This window comes from Myxocyprinus asiaticus, chromosome 36 (genome assembly GCF_019703515.2).
Source record: "Myxocyprinus asiaticus isolate MX2 ecotype Aquarium Trade chromosome 36, UBuf_Myxa_2, whole genome shotgun sequence".
Lineage (NCBI taxonomy): Eukaryota > Metazoa > Chordata > Actinopteri > Cypriniformes > Catostomidae > Myxocyprinus > Myxocyprinus asiaticus.
In genome coordinates, this window is record NC_059379.1 from 13,130,386 (window position 1) to 13,144,437 (window position 14,052).

General features: G+C 45.8%; 1 protein-coding gene across 2 annotated transcripts in view; it reads right to left on the minus strand.

Moving 5' to 3' along the window:
• The window catches only part of LOC127426881 (syntaxin-binding protein 4-like), a 75,942-nt gene that overhangs the window by 26,467 nt on the left and 35,423 nt on the right, over positions 1–14,052 (minus strand). For both annotated transcript variants that reach the window (XM_051673971.1, XM_051673970.1), the window contains 2 exons: positions 2,172–2,348; positions 1,129–1,245 (listed from right to left, as the gene is read on the minus strand). In XM_051673971.1, the coding sequence (XP_051529931.1) occupies positions 1,129–1,245; positions 2,172–2,348 (294 nt within the window). The remainder of the gene's footprint in view (positions 1–1,128; positions 1,246–2,171; positions 2,349–14,052) is intronic.

Consider the following 14,052-nt stretch of genomic DNA (forward strand, 5'->3'; position numbering starts at 1 on the left):
AAAAATGTATGTACATGTACATTAATACATTCTTGCAGCCACATTTTGAACTCTGGAGCTCTTACGTAGGCCAACCAAAACACACAATGTATATCTATGAATAAGTTTCTAACCATCAGTGGGGGTGAGATTTTAATGGTTTTTAGATGCTGCAATATTTTCATATGCTGTTTAATGTTTAATGTGTTTTTTTAAAACATCGCTATGAAACATTATTCCTAAATTCTTGATGTTATTGGCCTTCAAAGACAAAAAGTCTAGATGTGCCAGACTTGCATTTCTATGTGCACCATTTCCGATAAAAAGCATCTCTGTCTTATCTTTATTTAGCTGCAGAAAGTTTTGTGACATACATGAATTTATGCTCTATGCAGCTCAGCAGAGTGCTAATCAATTTGTGGGCATCTAGTGCAAGTGAAAAATAGACTTGCAAATCATCTGCATACTGATGAAAAGATTAGGAATATAGGAAGTCATTGTTATTCTTTTTTTTCTTCTTTCTTTTTCACTAAAGATTCCTAAAAAGACTATCTGATCATATTAATTATTTAGTCAAAAACTGTTTCAGAAAAGATTTTGCATTTTCACATTGGGCTTGTAACCAAAGTGACTTAAAGCTCATTCAAGCAATGTTTACATGTAGGCCTATACATTTTATGTATTTTATGTGTGTTCCCTGAGAATCAAACCCATGATCTTTGCGTTTGTAGACTATGATGTACCAGTCAAGCTACAGGAACATATTGTTAAAACAAAATCTAGCTGAATTCCTTATTTTCAAAGAAATGACCAACAGACCCACTAAAGGCCCCTGTGCTTCGTAAGAACTCTTGGAATAATGAAGTAGATACAGTATGTAAATGTATATAATATGTGTATATAAATAGAATAATTAAATAGGAGTGTATGTATTTTTATTTAACATCCTGAGCCATTCAGTGTAAACTCTTTATGGTGGAACCTTATTTAGAATGCTGGGATGTGATGATATGGCATTTTTCTAAAGAATATTAGCCTAGGAGACTTTTTAAAGCAGCTTTAGGAGATTTATATGAGATTTTCATAGACCATTTTTTGTTGTTGCTGTTATTTGTTTATACTTTGTAATTTAATATTCATATACATCACCTCCACAAACTGTAGAAGTTTACCCGTAGAGATCTCAAAACCCTTATTTGCAGTTTCACTCTTCCGCAGCTGACATTCAAGCACAGCAATCCTCTTTTTCAGGTCTTCTAGCGCCTCCTGTGTGAATATCATAGTTGATATATTATGTACCTCAATTTCAAAACCAATACCGACAAAGAAAAATAAATAAAATGTACTCTTCTACATCCATTAAAATAGCATTGATTTAGTCTGTCTAATATCAAGCAATTTCCAATATACAATGCACAGCAAGAACTGCAAAATTCGGCTGCCAGTAAATCCAAATTTGGAAATGTTTTATGTGCTACTCGGCATGGTAAACTAAGTTGCCAGTGCAGTGTTATATACACTTCAAGAGATCACCCAAAGAAAGAAAATTGTCAATATTTACTCACCCTCAAGTTGTTCCAAACACATATGACTTTCTTTCTTCTGTAGAACACAAAGGGAGATTTTAGGCAGAATGTTAGCCTCAGTCACCATTCACTTTCATTGCTATTTTTTCCATACAATACAGTAAATGGTGACTGAGACTAACATCTCCTTTTGTATTCCATGGAAGCAAGGAGGTCACACAGGTTTGAAACAACATTATGACATTAGGGTAAGTAAATGACAACAGACTTTTCAGTTTTGGATGAACTATCTCTAAAGTTTTAGTTTAATTTTCAAAGAAGATGAGAATCATGTGTGCAATAAAATTTTCAGCAGGCAATCATGTAAAAAAACAAAGAAAAAGAAAGTGATCAAAAGTCTGTTAAAATGATAAATTGCTGAGAAAAAAGTTTTCCTTCATGACACGCAAGGTTGCTAGCCAAAGATTTCAAAAATAACCTCATCAGCCCACGTCACCATGCAAGATCATGTTAAAGCCTTCACAGCACATCAGCCCAGTTACTGAATAATACAAAGCAAACATTGACCTACTTTCTGCAGAACAGGATAGTGGTAAAACCTGGACATTTTAAGAGGAGACGGATTGGGAGTGAGTGGGCTAGAAACAAATTCTAAAAGTGGAATACCTTGCCCTGGCCAGGCTGCTCAGCTTTCTGCGACTTCATTTCAGCGATTTCAGCCTCCAGGAGGTGGATAACCTCTTCATAGTCCATCTCCATCCCCCGGACCTCTTTTTGAGCTGCCTCTGCCAGATGGATCCTGGTCCGCATGGATCGGCTCTCTTCCATGGCAGATTTTCCTTCCTGCAACAGCGGAGTTCCACTTAGAGCAACACTGCTGATAGTGCATTTACAGTAGAGCGCTACAGCGCTCAGGGGCTCTCCCCCAACATTGCAAACTGCAAGGCACTTGAAAAGGCATGCTTGTACTGTCTCACCCCCCTTCCCTACCACCCCATCACGTTTTCCCTCTCTCCCTTCAGACTCTCTGCATGACAAAGCATTGCTCTGCTTCTTTTAACCGGTCTATTTTGCATTTGTTTAAAGAGGCTTTAAATATATGGCATGTGCAAACATGTTTCTTTAGGTCCATTTCAGCTATAAAGAAAAGACAAGAGCAGGTGTTGACAGGAGCAAGGTAGAACCAGAAAAACAAGCTATTACATAATGCAGGGACAGAAAGGTGCCTTGGTATTAATGAAAACCACAACAGCATTGGATACTTGTCAGCACCACATCAGTCAATAGAAGTCAAACAAAGGAAAGGTGACTGGGCCACTGTAATTATGAAGCTGTGGAGTGTGATACCACTACCTCTTTGAACTGTTGCCTTCCGGCCCATGCTACAGAGCACTGAGCACCAGTACCGTCAGGCACAAGAACAGTTTTTTCCCTCAGGCTATCCATCTCATGAACAGTTAAAACTGCCCCATTGAGCAATAATTATGTGCAATACACAGCTTAGTCTATTTATATTTATCCAACACATCCTACCTCTTCTGCCACATTCCATTCCCTTGCATCTGTATATAACAGATTTGTATTTGTAGATACCTATATACAGTATATATATTTTTTTGTCTTATTGTGTATTTCTATATATACTTATATTTTCTATTCACTTTATTTTTATTCTATTTCTTGTTGTTGTATTGTTTGTGCACTGGAAGCTTCTGTAACCAAGACAAATTCCTTGTATGTGTAAGCATACTTGGCAATAAAGCTCATTCTGATTCTGTTGTAACTTTTGTTATTGAATAATTATTTAATTCTTCCTGAATAAAAACATATGTGATGCTAAGTGTAAATAATGAGAAAAACACGTTATTACTTTTATTATGTTTATTTTGAAAGTTTGCAGATATGCATCCCACACTGGTATACTTCAAGTACATACTAAGTGCGCTGATATATTTGTTATTGAGTCAACCTTGTCAAGTACTCCGGTCGTTTTTTTTCCCTTGTTTTTTCTGAAGTAAATTAATTAGAAATATGACATCCGTGTACGCATCTCAATTTTCAAGAACTTTCATTAATAGTTTGGTGCCAAAATCCGGGATAGCGTCACAGGATAGCGTCGCGGAATAAGAATCTCGGAGTTAGATGGAACTTGGAGGTGAAAGTGAATTGAACGAAGATGGCCGAACAGTTAGAGTGGATGAAAAAGAAGAGGAAAACAATCCGCAGCTCAGCAACGAAGCTGCTGACTCATTTGGAAGAGGAGATAGGTAAAGAAGAACCAGAATGTGATAAGCTGCATGAGTTGCTTTCAATGTTATCGACGAAAGAGGAAAGTTTAGTGGATCTTGACAGAGGCATCGAAAACGAAACTCCCATGGACGATTTAGAGAAGGAGATAGCCAGTAGTGATGGGTGGTTCATGAACGATTCATTCATTTTGAACGAATCTTTTATGTGACTCAGAAGAACGAGTAGTCTCAGAGAGTGATTCGTTCATTTTGTGTTGACTGCGCATGTGCATTGCGCAACCTCCGTTCGTTTGTTACGTGAAAACCGCATAGGTGCTGTACAGGAAACAGAAATGATTGGTTCAGCTCTTGAGTCTTCAGGTCCGAATCCTTCGTTCTTTTGTCACGTGACAGCCGTATACGCTATGTATTGCTCACACAGGAAACAGAAATGATTAGTTCACCTCTCGAGTCTTCTGGTCCGAGTCATTCGTTCTTTTGTCATGTGACAGCCGTATACGCTATGCACATACAGCTGTCATGTGACAAAAGAATGAATGACTCAGACAAGAAGATTCCACAGGTGAACTAATTTGTTTCTCATAATTTGTCCTTGGGTGCATTATACACTTTTCCCTATTGGGACTATAATCAAAGTTTGTGTAAGTAGACGTGTTGGGGGGGATTTGGCTATTAAAAAGGTAACATTTTAATTTAATTCTGCTCAAATGAACGAAATGAAGTAAATGACTTGAAAAAAGATTCGTTCATTTTGCTGAACGATACTCAAAGATTCAAGTCAGTAAAATGATTCGATCTTCCCATCACTAATAGCCAGTGCACTGGATTATCAGGATTGCATTACCATGTGGAAATCCCGTGCAACGAGACTGATAGAGAGACAGCGTGAACAAGAGAGTGAACGGGTAAGAAATGCCAATGCAAACCATGAAGGATTGCCAGAAAAACAGTCTGTCAAGCTACCCAAATTAGTTATTGACAAGTTTACTGGAGAAATAAGCAAATGGCAGGAGTTTTGGAGTCAGTATGAAGCCGCAATTCATTGTAATGAAGCGCTGTGTAAGAAAGAGAAATTTGCTTATTTGAAAATTTACTTAGCTGATGCAGCAGCAAATGCGGTATCAGTGCTCTCCCTGATGGACAGTAATTATGATGCAGCCATCAAATTGTTACAGAACAGATTTAGAAGGAAGGATATTGTTATCAGTGTTCACATGTCTAAACTGCTTAATTTGACTCCTGTAAAGAGATCGTCAGACATAAAGGCCTTGAGAAGTTTATATGATGAATGTGAAATTCAAATTCGGAGTTTGGAAACTCTGGGTGTTCCATGTGACACGTATGGCAGTCTTTTGTGCCCAGTGTCATTGCAGTTGATGTCAGAGGACATTGCTTTAGCCTATACTCGTCAGTTGGACTCTGATGGTGAATATAAAGTGCCTAAGCTTATTCAATTTCTACAAAAGGAAGTGCAAAGCATAGAAAGAGTACTGCAACTTACTAGACCAGAAATCTCAAAAAAGTACAGACAGTTAAGTAGTAGATATTTCACCAAATCTGAGATGACTCATGAACCAAGGCTCAAAAAATGGACAATGTCTTCTGCAGCCGCCCTGCACACTGCTAGTCATGCTCCCAAGGCTTGTGTATATTGTGAGAATCTGAATCATAAGCGTGAAAATTGCTCTGAATATTCAGTGTCTGCTCAAAAAGACAAGCTGAAAAAGTTGGGAAAATGTTTTGCTTGTTTGGGGCTTAAACACATAGCAAAGTTCTGCAGGGTTAAGGGAATTACCGGCACTAAGTGTGGCTAAGTAAGCATCATCAGTAAATCTGTGAGCAAAATGACAAGCAGCCTGATGTTAACAATGACAGTGTGGAAGATAGTAACACTAGCTCTGAAGCTGTAGTGTCATCGGTGTCAAGCACTCTGAAACCAAAGGCTGATGGGCAAACATCTGTGCTGCTTCAAACAGTTAAGGCATGGATAGAGGGTCCGGCAGGTAGAAAATTAGTACGTTGCTTATTGGACAGAGGCAGCCAAAGAAGCTTTGTGCAAGAGAAACACTAGAATTACCAGTGCTGAATAAAGAGACACTGAATCTTCACACTTTCGGAGCTGAGTGTCCTGTAACTACAGAACGCAACATTGTGAAATTGACACATGAAAGTGTATGGAATGAGAATCAAAGAAGAGAAATCGCAGCAATAGGGACTCCTCAAATCTGTACTGAAAGTTCCTGGAGAACATGTGCAAAAGAAGCTTGAAGCTAAGGGTCTGTAACTTGCAGATTTTTACTCTGAGGACACTAGGGATTCTGAGCTTTCAGTGTTAATAGGAGCAGACTACTACTGGCAAGTGGTATCAGGTAGAGTCGAGAGATTAACTAAATCTCTTGTAGCCCTGGGAAGTATTTTTGGAAGGGCTGTACAAGGACCAATTTCCATGTCTAGTGTAACAGACACAACCTGCATGCAAATTTGTTTAGAAGAAGATACACAGATTTCAAAACAGTTGCGTGCCTTTTGGGAAGTCGAGTCTTTGGGCATACTGAACAAAACGGCTGAGAGTCCAGAAGAAATAGAAGCCATACAACACTTTAACCAAACAGTAACTTTTAAGGATGGACGTTATCAGGTTGAGTTACCCTGGAAACCAAATAAACCAGAACTACCAAACAACTTCAAGGTGGCTAAGAAGAGGTTTGAGAAGCTGCAGAGATACCTAAAAGCTGACGTAACCTTTTACACAAAATACAGAGACGTAATACAAGACTATTTACAGCAATGCATTTGTGAAGATGTTCCAGCCAACGACTCACAAACAGAGAAAACAGATGCTGTTGAATACTATCTGCCACACCATGCTGTGCTTAGAGAAGACAAAACAACAACTAAACTAAGGGTAGTGTTTGATGCATCCTCACACGAGGAGGGTTGTCCATCACTAAACGACTGCTTGCTCGTTAGACCAAACTTGAATCCTGACTTGCTAGACATGCTTATCAGATTCCGATTGCACAAAATTGCATTTACTGCTGACATCACCAAAGCATTCTTGCAGATCGCTCTGGCAGAAAAGGAAAAGAATGCTGTCAGATTTCTATGGCTACATGGTCCTCCAACTGATGATAAGAAAAATGAGCTGCGCATTATACGAATGTGTAGAGTGGTTTTCGGAGTTTCCCCAAGTCCATTCCTGTTAGCTGCAACTATTAGGCATCACATTCAACAAAAGGAGTCAGAACAGCCTAAGGCAGTGGAGACCTTAAGAGAATCGCTCTATGTGGATGATTTCATAGTGAGTTCTCGTAAGGTGGATGAGGCATACACTATCTCCACAGCTGCCGGAGACTTCCTACTAGATGCAGGCATGAAATTGTGTAAATGGGTGACAAATTCACCAGAACTGAGAGCAAGATGGGCAGGAAATGCAATGGAGCAAAACCTAGTATTGGATAGCAGTGGAAATGTACTAAAAGTATTAGGTTTAGTATGGAGACCAGAAAGCGATGATTTTGTGTTTGCTTTCAAGCAACTGTTGAGTGTTTTGGAGGGGAAAGGAAACACAAAAAGAAATGTGTTGCAAACATCATCCCATATCTTTGACCCCATAGGGTTCCTGACTCCCTTTACTATTAGAGTGAAATGTCTTCTTCAGGAAATGTAGGAAAAGGGACTTAGTTGGGATGAACAGTTGCCTCCAAATTTGACAAGAACGTGGAATCAGTGGTGTTGTGAAGTGCCACAGCTTCGCTTGATAGCCATACCAAGGTGGTACAAAATTGAGATCCAACCTAATGTTCAAGCGCACAAATTGCACAAATTGTTTTGTGATGCCAGTGAAAAGGTGTACAGCGCAGTTGCGTACCTGCAAGTAGAAAATGAAAGTGGAGAAACTGTAACCAGTTTTGTAGCATCAATGGCAAGAGTTGCTCCTTTGAAGATGGAGAAAGATCAAATTCGCATGTGGACAGATTCAGTAATTGTCTTACGCTGGATACAGAGTTCTGCACAGAAATGAAAACATCCTGGTTACTTGCGTAACCTCCGTTCCCTGATGGAGGGAACGAGACATTGTGTTGATGTAGTTACACTAGGGGTCACTCTTGGGAGCCCGAGACACCTCTGGTCTTTGATAAAAGGCCAATGAAAATTGGCGAGTGGTATTTGCATGCCACTCCCCCGGACATACGGGTATAAAAGGAGCTGGTATGCAACCACTCATTCAGGTTTTATGCTGAGGAGCTGAGACAAGGTCCGGCCATTTCAGCGGGTAGTTCAGCATTGTGGCAGGAGGGACACAACGTCTCGTTCCCTCCATCAGGGAATGGAGGTTACGCAAGTAACCAGGACGTTCCCTATCTGTCACTCACTCGACGTTGTGTCGATGTAGTGACACTATGGGTCCCTATATGAAATGCCACAACTGGCTGAACTGTGTTACGTGAACTGGCGGTGTGTGACGGGCAGACCACTATGTGCCTTGTAGCCAGCACACCAGGTCGACACGTAACCTCCCCCAACATAGTTATGAGTGTTGAACGGCCCTTTGGGGACAAGTCGACTACCCAAAAGATAGAGACAGGCTAACCCAGTCGTGGCCTCTTTTCCCCTTCTTTTTTTCCACTCCCTAAAAAAGAAGGGGGATTATCCGACTGGGCCGCCAGGTCTAGTCAGGGGGTGTCCCTCCCTAGGGGAGGACACCACGGAGACCACACCTCGCCCAAAGAGAGGGGGGATATTTAAGTGGAAAAATACGTCACATGGTCTTTCCGACCATGTGGAGAGTCTTCAAGGTAGATCCTACCCAACGGGGGAGGAGTTACTACAAACATGGAGACTGGGACAGAGGGGCTCTGCCCAAGGAAGACGCAGTTTGCCAACAGGGAAATGAATTAGCGGAAGATATACATCGCATGGGGTTTGCCTTACAGGGAACCGCCACATGCGGAGCACCTACCCCAGAACAGGACTTTTAGTTAGCACGTGTACTGGGCCAGCAGCGAGTCTCTCCGAAAACTCAACTGCCACAGGGCTCGGAGGAAGTCAACCAAGGAACATAGTTTGTGAACCCTACTGGGAATTAATGGCACAAGTCTTCAGCTCAAAAGAGGTGGAATGCGCTATGTGCAAGCGATACACCCGGCCGGCTATCCCGGGCTTATCGGCTTGTATTGTGTGCCACTACCTGGGACGAAACTGGTTCCACCCGGAGGTTGAAGAACCTTGCAAAGGTGTTGGGTGATGCCCAGCCTGCTGCTCTGCAAATGTCTGTTAGAGAGGCACCCCTGGCCAGGGCCCAGGAGGCCGCTACACCCCTGGTATAATGGGCTCGTAACCCTACCGGGGGTGGCATGTCCTAGGCGTGATGTGCCATAGCTATGGCATCAGTGAGCGATCCTCTGCTTGGAGACAGCGCTTCCTTTCCGCTGTGCACCAAAGCAAACAAAGAGCTGCTCAGAGATCATAAAGCTCTGCGTGCGATCCAAATAGATGCAAATAGATGCAAATAGATGCATTGCTGTGTCCGCACACCGGACACAGCAATGACAGGGCTGGGTCTGCCTCCTCCTGGGGCAGCGCTTGCAGGTTCACCACCTGGTCCCTAAAAGGGGTGGTGGGAACCTTGGGCACATAGCCCGGTCGGGGTCTCAGGATCACGTGAGAGTAGCCCGGACCAAACTCCAGGCACGTTTCGCTGACAGAGAACGCCCGCAGGTCTCCTACCCTCTTGATGGAAGTGAGCTCAGTCAGGAGGGCAGTCTTCAAGGAGTGCCTTAAGCTCAGCTGACTACAAAGGCTCAAAGAGGGCTCTCCGTAGACCCTGAAGAACTACAGAGAGGTCCCATGAGGGAACGAGGCGCGGTCTGGAGGGATTCAGCCTCCTGGCGCCTCTCAGGAACCTGATGATCAGGTTGTGCTTCCCTAAGGACTTACCGTCGACTGCGTCGTGGTGTGCTGCTATGGCGGCAATGTACACCTTCAAGGTGGAAGGGGACAGCCTCCCTTCCAACTTCTCCTGCAGGAAGGAAAGCACTGATCTGACTGCGCATCTCTGGGGTCTTCCCGTCGGGAAGAACACCACTTAACGAACAGATGCCACTTAAAGGCATACAGGCGCCTCATAGAGGGGGCCCTAGCCTGAGTGATAATGTCTACCACCGCGTGTAGTAGACCGCTTAGGTCTTCTGCGTCCTGTCCAGGGGCCAGACATGGAGATTCCAGAGGTCTGGTCGCGGGTGCCAGATGATGCCCTATCCCTGAGAAAGAAGGTCCTTCCTCAGGGGAATTTGCTGGGGCGGGGCTGTCGCGAGGAGTGCGAGGTCCGAGAACCACGTCTGGGTGGGCCAGTAGGGTGCTAACAGGATGACCTGCTCCTCGTCCTCCCTGACCTTGCACAGGGTCTGTGCAAGTAGGCTCACTGGGGGAAATGCATATTTGCACAGGCCAGGGGGCCAGCTGTGTGTCAGCGCATCTATGCCGAGGGGGCCTTGGTCAGGGCGTACCAGAGCGGGCAGTGGGAGGATTCTTGGGAGGCGAACAGATCCACCTGTGCCCGTCCGAATCAACTCCAAATCAGCTGGACCACCTGAGGGTGGAGGCTCCACTCTCCCGAGGGTAACCTGCAGTGACAGCGCATCCGCTGTAGTGTTGAGGTTGCCCGGGATGTGAGTGGCTCGCAGCAACTTGGAGTGCTGTTGACTCCAGAGGAGGAGACGGCGGGCGAGTTGTGACATACAACGAGAGTGCAGACTGCCTTGGCGGTTGACATATGCTACCGTTGTCGTGTTGTCCGTCCGAACTAACACGTGCTTGCCCTGGATCAACGGCCGAAACCTCCGCAGGGCGAGCAGAATTGCCAAAAACTCGAGGCAGTTGATGTGCCAATGCAGTCGCAGGCCCGTCCACAGGCCGGCAGCTGCGTGCCCGTTGCAAACAGCACCCAGCCCGTTTTGGAGGCATCTGTCATGACCATGATGCGCCTGGAGACCAGTTCTAGGGGAACACCTGCCCGTAGAAACGAGAAGTCGGTCCAAGGGCTGAAAAGACGGTGACAGACCGGCGTGATGATCACGCAATGTGTCCTGCGTGCCATGACCATCTCGGGACTCGAGTCTGAAGCCAGTGCTGAAGCGGTCTCATATGCATCAACCGAGCGGGGTGGCTACCGCTGAGGATGCCATATGCCCCAGGAGCCCCTGAAAAAGTTTCAGTGGTACCGCTGTTTTCTGTTTGAACGCCTTCAAATAGGCCAGCACCGACTGGGCACGCTCGTTCGTGTGGCGCGCTGTCAAAGAGACTGAGTCCAACTCCAAACCGAGGAAAGAGATGCTCTGAACCGGGAGGAGCTTGCTCTTTTCCCAGTTGACCCGAAGCCCTAGTCGGCTGAGGTGTGAAAGCACCAAGTCCCTGTGTGCGCACAACATGTCCCGAGAGTGAGCTAGGATTAGCCAGTCGTCGAGATAGTTGAGAATGCATATGCCCACCTCCCTTAACGGAGCAAGGGCTGCCTCTGCGACCTTCGTGAAGACGCGAGGAGACAGGGACAGGCCGAAAGGGAGGACCTTGTACTGATATGCCTGACCCTCGAATGCAAACCGCAGGAAGGGTCTGTGTCGAGGAAGGATCGAGACGTAGAAGTACGTGTCCTTCAGGTCTACCGCCGCGAACCAATCTTGATGCCGGACGCTCGCCAGAATGCGTTTTTGCATCAGCATCTTGAACGGGAGTCTGTGTAAGGCCCAGTTCAGTACTTGCAGGTCCAAGATTGGCCGCAACCCACCGCCTTTTTTCGGTACGATGAAGTAGGGGCTGTAAAACCCCTTCTTCATCTCGGCCAGAGGGACAGGTTCTATCGCACCCTTCCATAGGAGGGTAGCGATCTCCGCGCGCAAGGTAGCAGCGTTTTCGTCCTTGACCAAGGTGAAGTGGATACTGCTGAATCTGGGCGGGCGCCTGGCGAACTGAATCGCGTAGCCGAGTCGGACGGTCCGGATCAGCCATCGCGACGGATTGGAAAGTGCAAGCCACGCATCCAAGTTCCGCACAAGGGGGACCAAGGGGACAACGTCGTCGGACATACCGGCAGGTGGGGCCTCGCGGCTGGGCGGAGCTCGAGGTGCCACACCACGTCATGGCCGTGCTGAGTCTAGGGACATCGAAGCACTTACCTGGCTCCTTGTGACCACCCCTGGAACAGCCTGGGACAGGGGAGGAAGAGGCCTGTCCTCGTAACCCATGGAGACTGCCACATCAGGGGCGGCTTTGTGCCACAGCTGGGCGCTCAGGGGCGGGAGGACCACCACTGGAGCGCCAATCCTGCAAGGAAAAACCCGTGGACGGTAGTCGTGATGACGACCGTGCACACCGGATATGTGACCCAGGGAAGAAGGAAACCGCTCTTTTGCTGAACTGTTGGGTACCACAGCCACTTGGGCATGCAGTGAAATCAAACAAAAAGGCAACAAAAGGTTCTCCACCCGGCCCTCCACCGGGGGATGGAGTGGTCTTCTTACCAGCTCCAGGTGAGTGAGTTTCTTCGTCCCTGGGTCTCCTGTCTCAGGGGCGCTTTGACGACCTTCGTGGGTTCTTAGCGGCCGACTGTGAGACGGGTGATGTCTGCTTCCTGCGGTGGGCTCCATGCCAGGGCCGGGCCGAAGGGGCGGGCTGCGGCGTAGCCGGTGCAGTCACCGCAGGTGGACGCCCTTGGCGATAAGCAGACGGGGTGCGGGATCTTGAGCCGCGATGGGGCAGGATATGCCGGATAGCCTCCGTCTGCTGCTTCACCACTGAGAACTGCTGGGCAAAGTCCTCGACGGTGTTGCCGAATAGTCCAGCCTGGGAAATGGGGGCAGCAAGGAACCGTGTCTTGTCGGCCTCACCCATCTCGACCAGGTTGAGCCAAAGGTGGCAAAAGCAAGCCGCGACTGCAACGTTGCCATGGTCATGTTCTCGCAGTGAGAACATGAACCATCCACGAACGCTGCCTCCGTGTGAGTCGTTCCCAGACACGAAAGACAGCGATCATGACCATCCGAAGTTGAGAGATAACGACCGCAACCAGGAATAACACACAATCGGAAAGGCATCTTTAAAAAGACGCGTCTTTGAAAAGACATTCCGTGTGTGCCGCTCTTTTAGAGAAATATACTCTTTTGAGAAGTAAACTCTTTCAGAAAATATACTCTCTTTTTTCTGCTGAAGCGCCCAGGGGCGTTCTCTGCAGTGCACCAGTGCAGAGGAGGGAGAAGCCACTGAAATGCGCCATCAGATCCAGCAGAGGTGAATGAACAGTAGTAGTTCAGCTCAGTGAGCATGACCATTCGGCTCCGAAGAGAAAATCTGAATGAGTGGTTGCATACCAGCTCCTTTTATACCCGTATGTCCGGGGGAGTGGCATGCAAATACCACTCGCAAATTTTCATTGGCCTTTTATCAAAGACCAGAGGTGTTTCGGGCTCCCAAGAGTGACCCCTAGTGTCACTACATCGACACAACGTCGAGTGAGTGACAGATAGGGAACCATTTGTAGCTAATAGAGTAGCTGAGATACAGAATCTCACAAACACTGAATCGTGGTCACATTGTAATGGAAAAGACAATCCAGCTGATTTAGCTACTCGAGGAAAGAGTGCAGATGATCTCATACAGAGTAAACTCTGGTGGAATGGTCTGGCATCTTTAGTTCCAGCTCACTCGGAAGAGCCTGAGGAAAATTGTGCTGCTGAAATGAACACTGAACTAAGGTCTAAGTTTCAGGTCACCGTGTAGTTTGGTGGTGTTGCACCAACAGAACCTCTTTTAGATTTAGCGAAATATAGCAGACTGAAGACAGTGCTGTGAATAACAGCATGGATAAAGAGGTTCATAACCAATGCCCGATCCAGATGTAAAATCTAAGGCAAACTCACAGCAGAAGAACTAATTGCAGCTGAAATATATTGGGTAAAGATAACTCAGGAACAGATTTCAACAAGGAAATAAATTCGCTCAATCTAGGTCAAATGGTTGACAAAGACTCCAAAATCAAGGATTTGAAACCATACTTAGATGAGAATGGACTCAGTGTAGGTGGACGATTGCAACAGTCCGAGTTCAGTGTTTGAGAAAGGCACCCATGGGTGCTCCCCACGAAGCAAAGATACTCCGAATTTCTAGTTCAGAGTTATCATGAATGAGTGATGCATTCAGGTGTAAGGGATACACTGGTTCAGGTGAGAGAGAAATATTGGATTTTATGTGCCCGACAGCTTGTGAAGCAAATTGTAGGACACTGTCATGTTTGTAAAAGATTG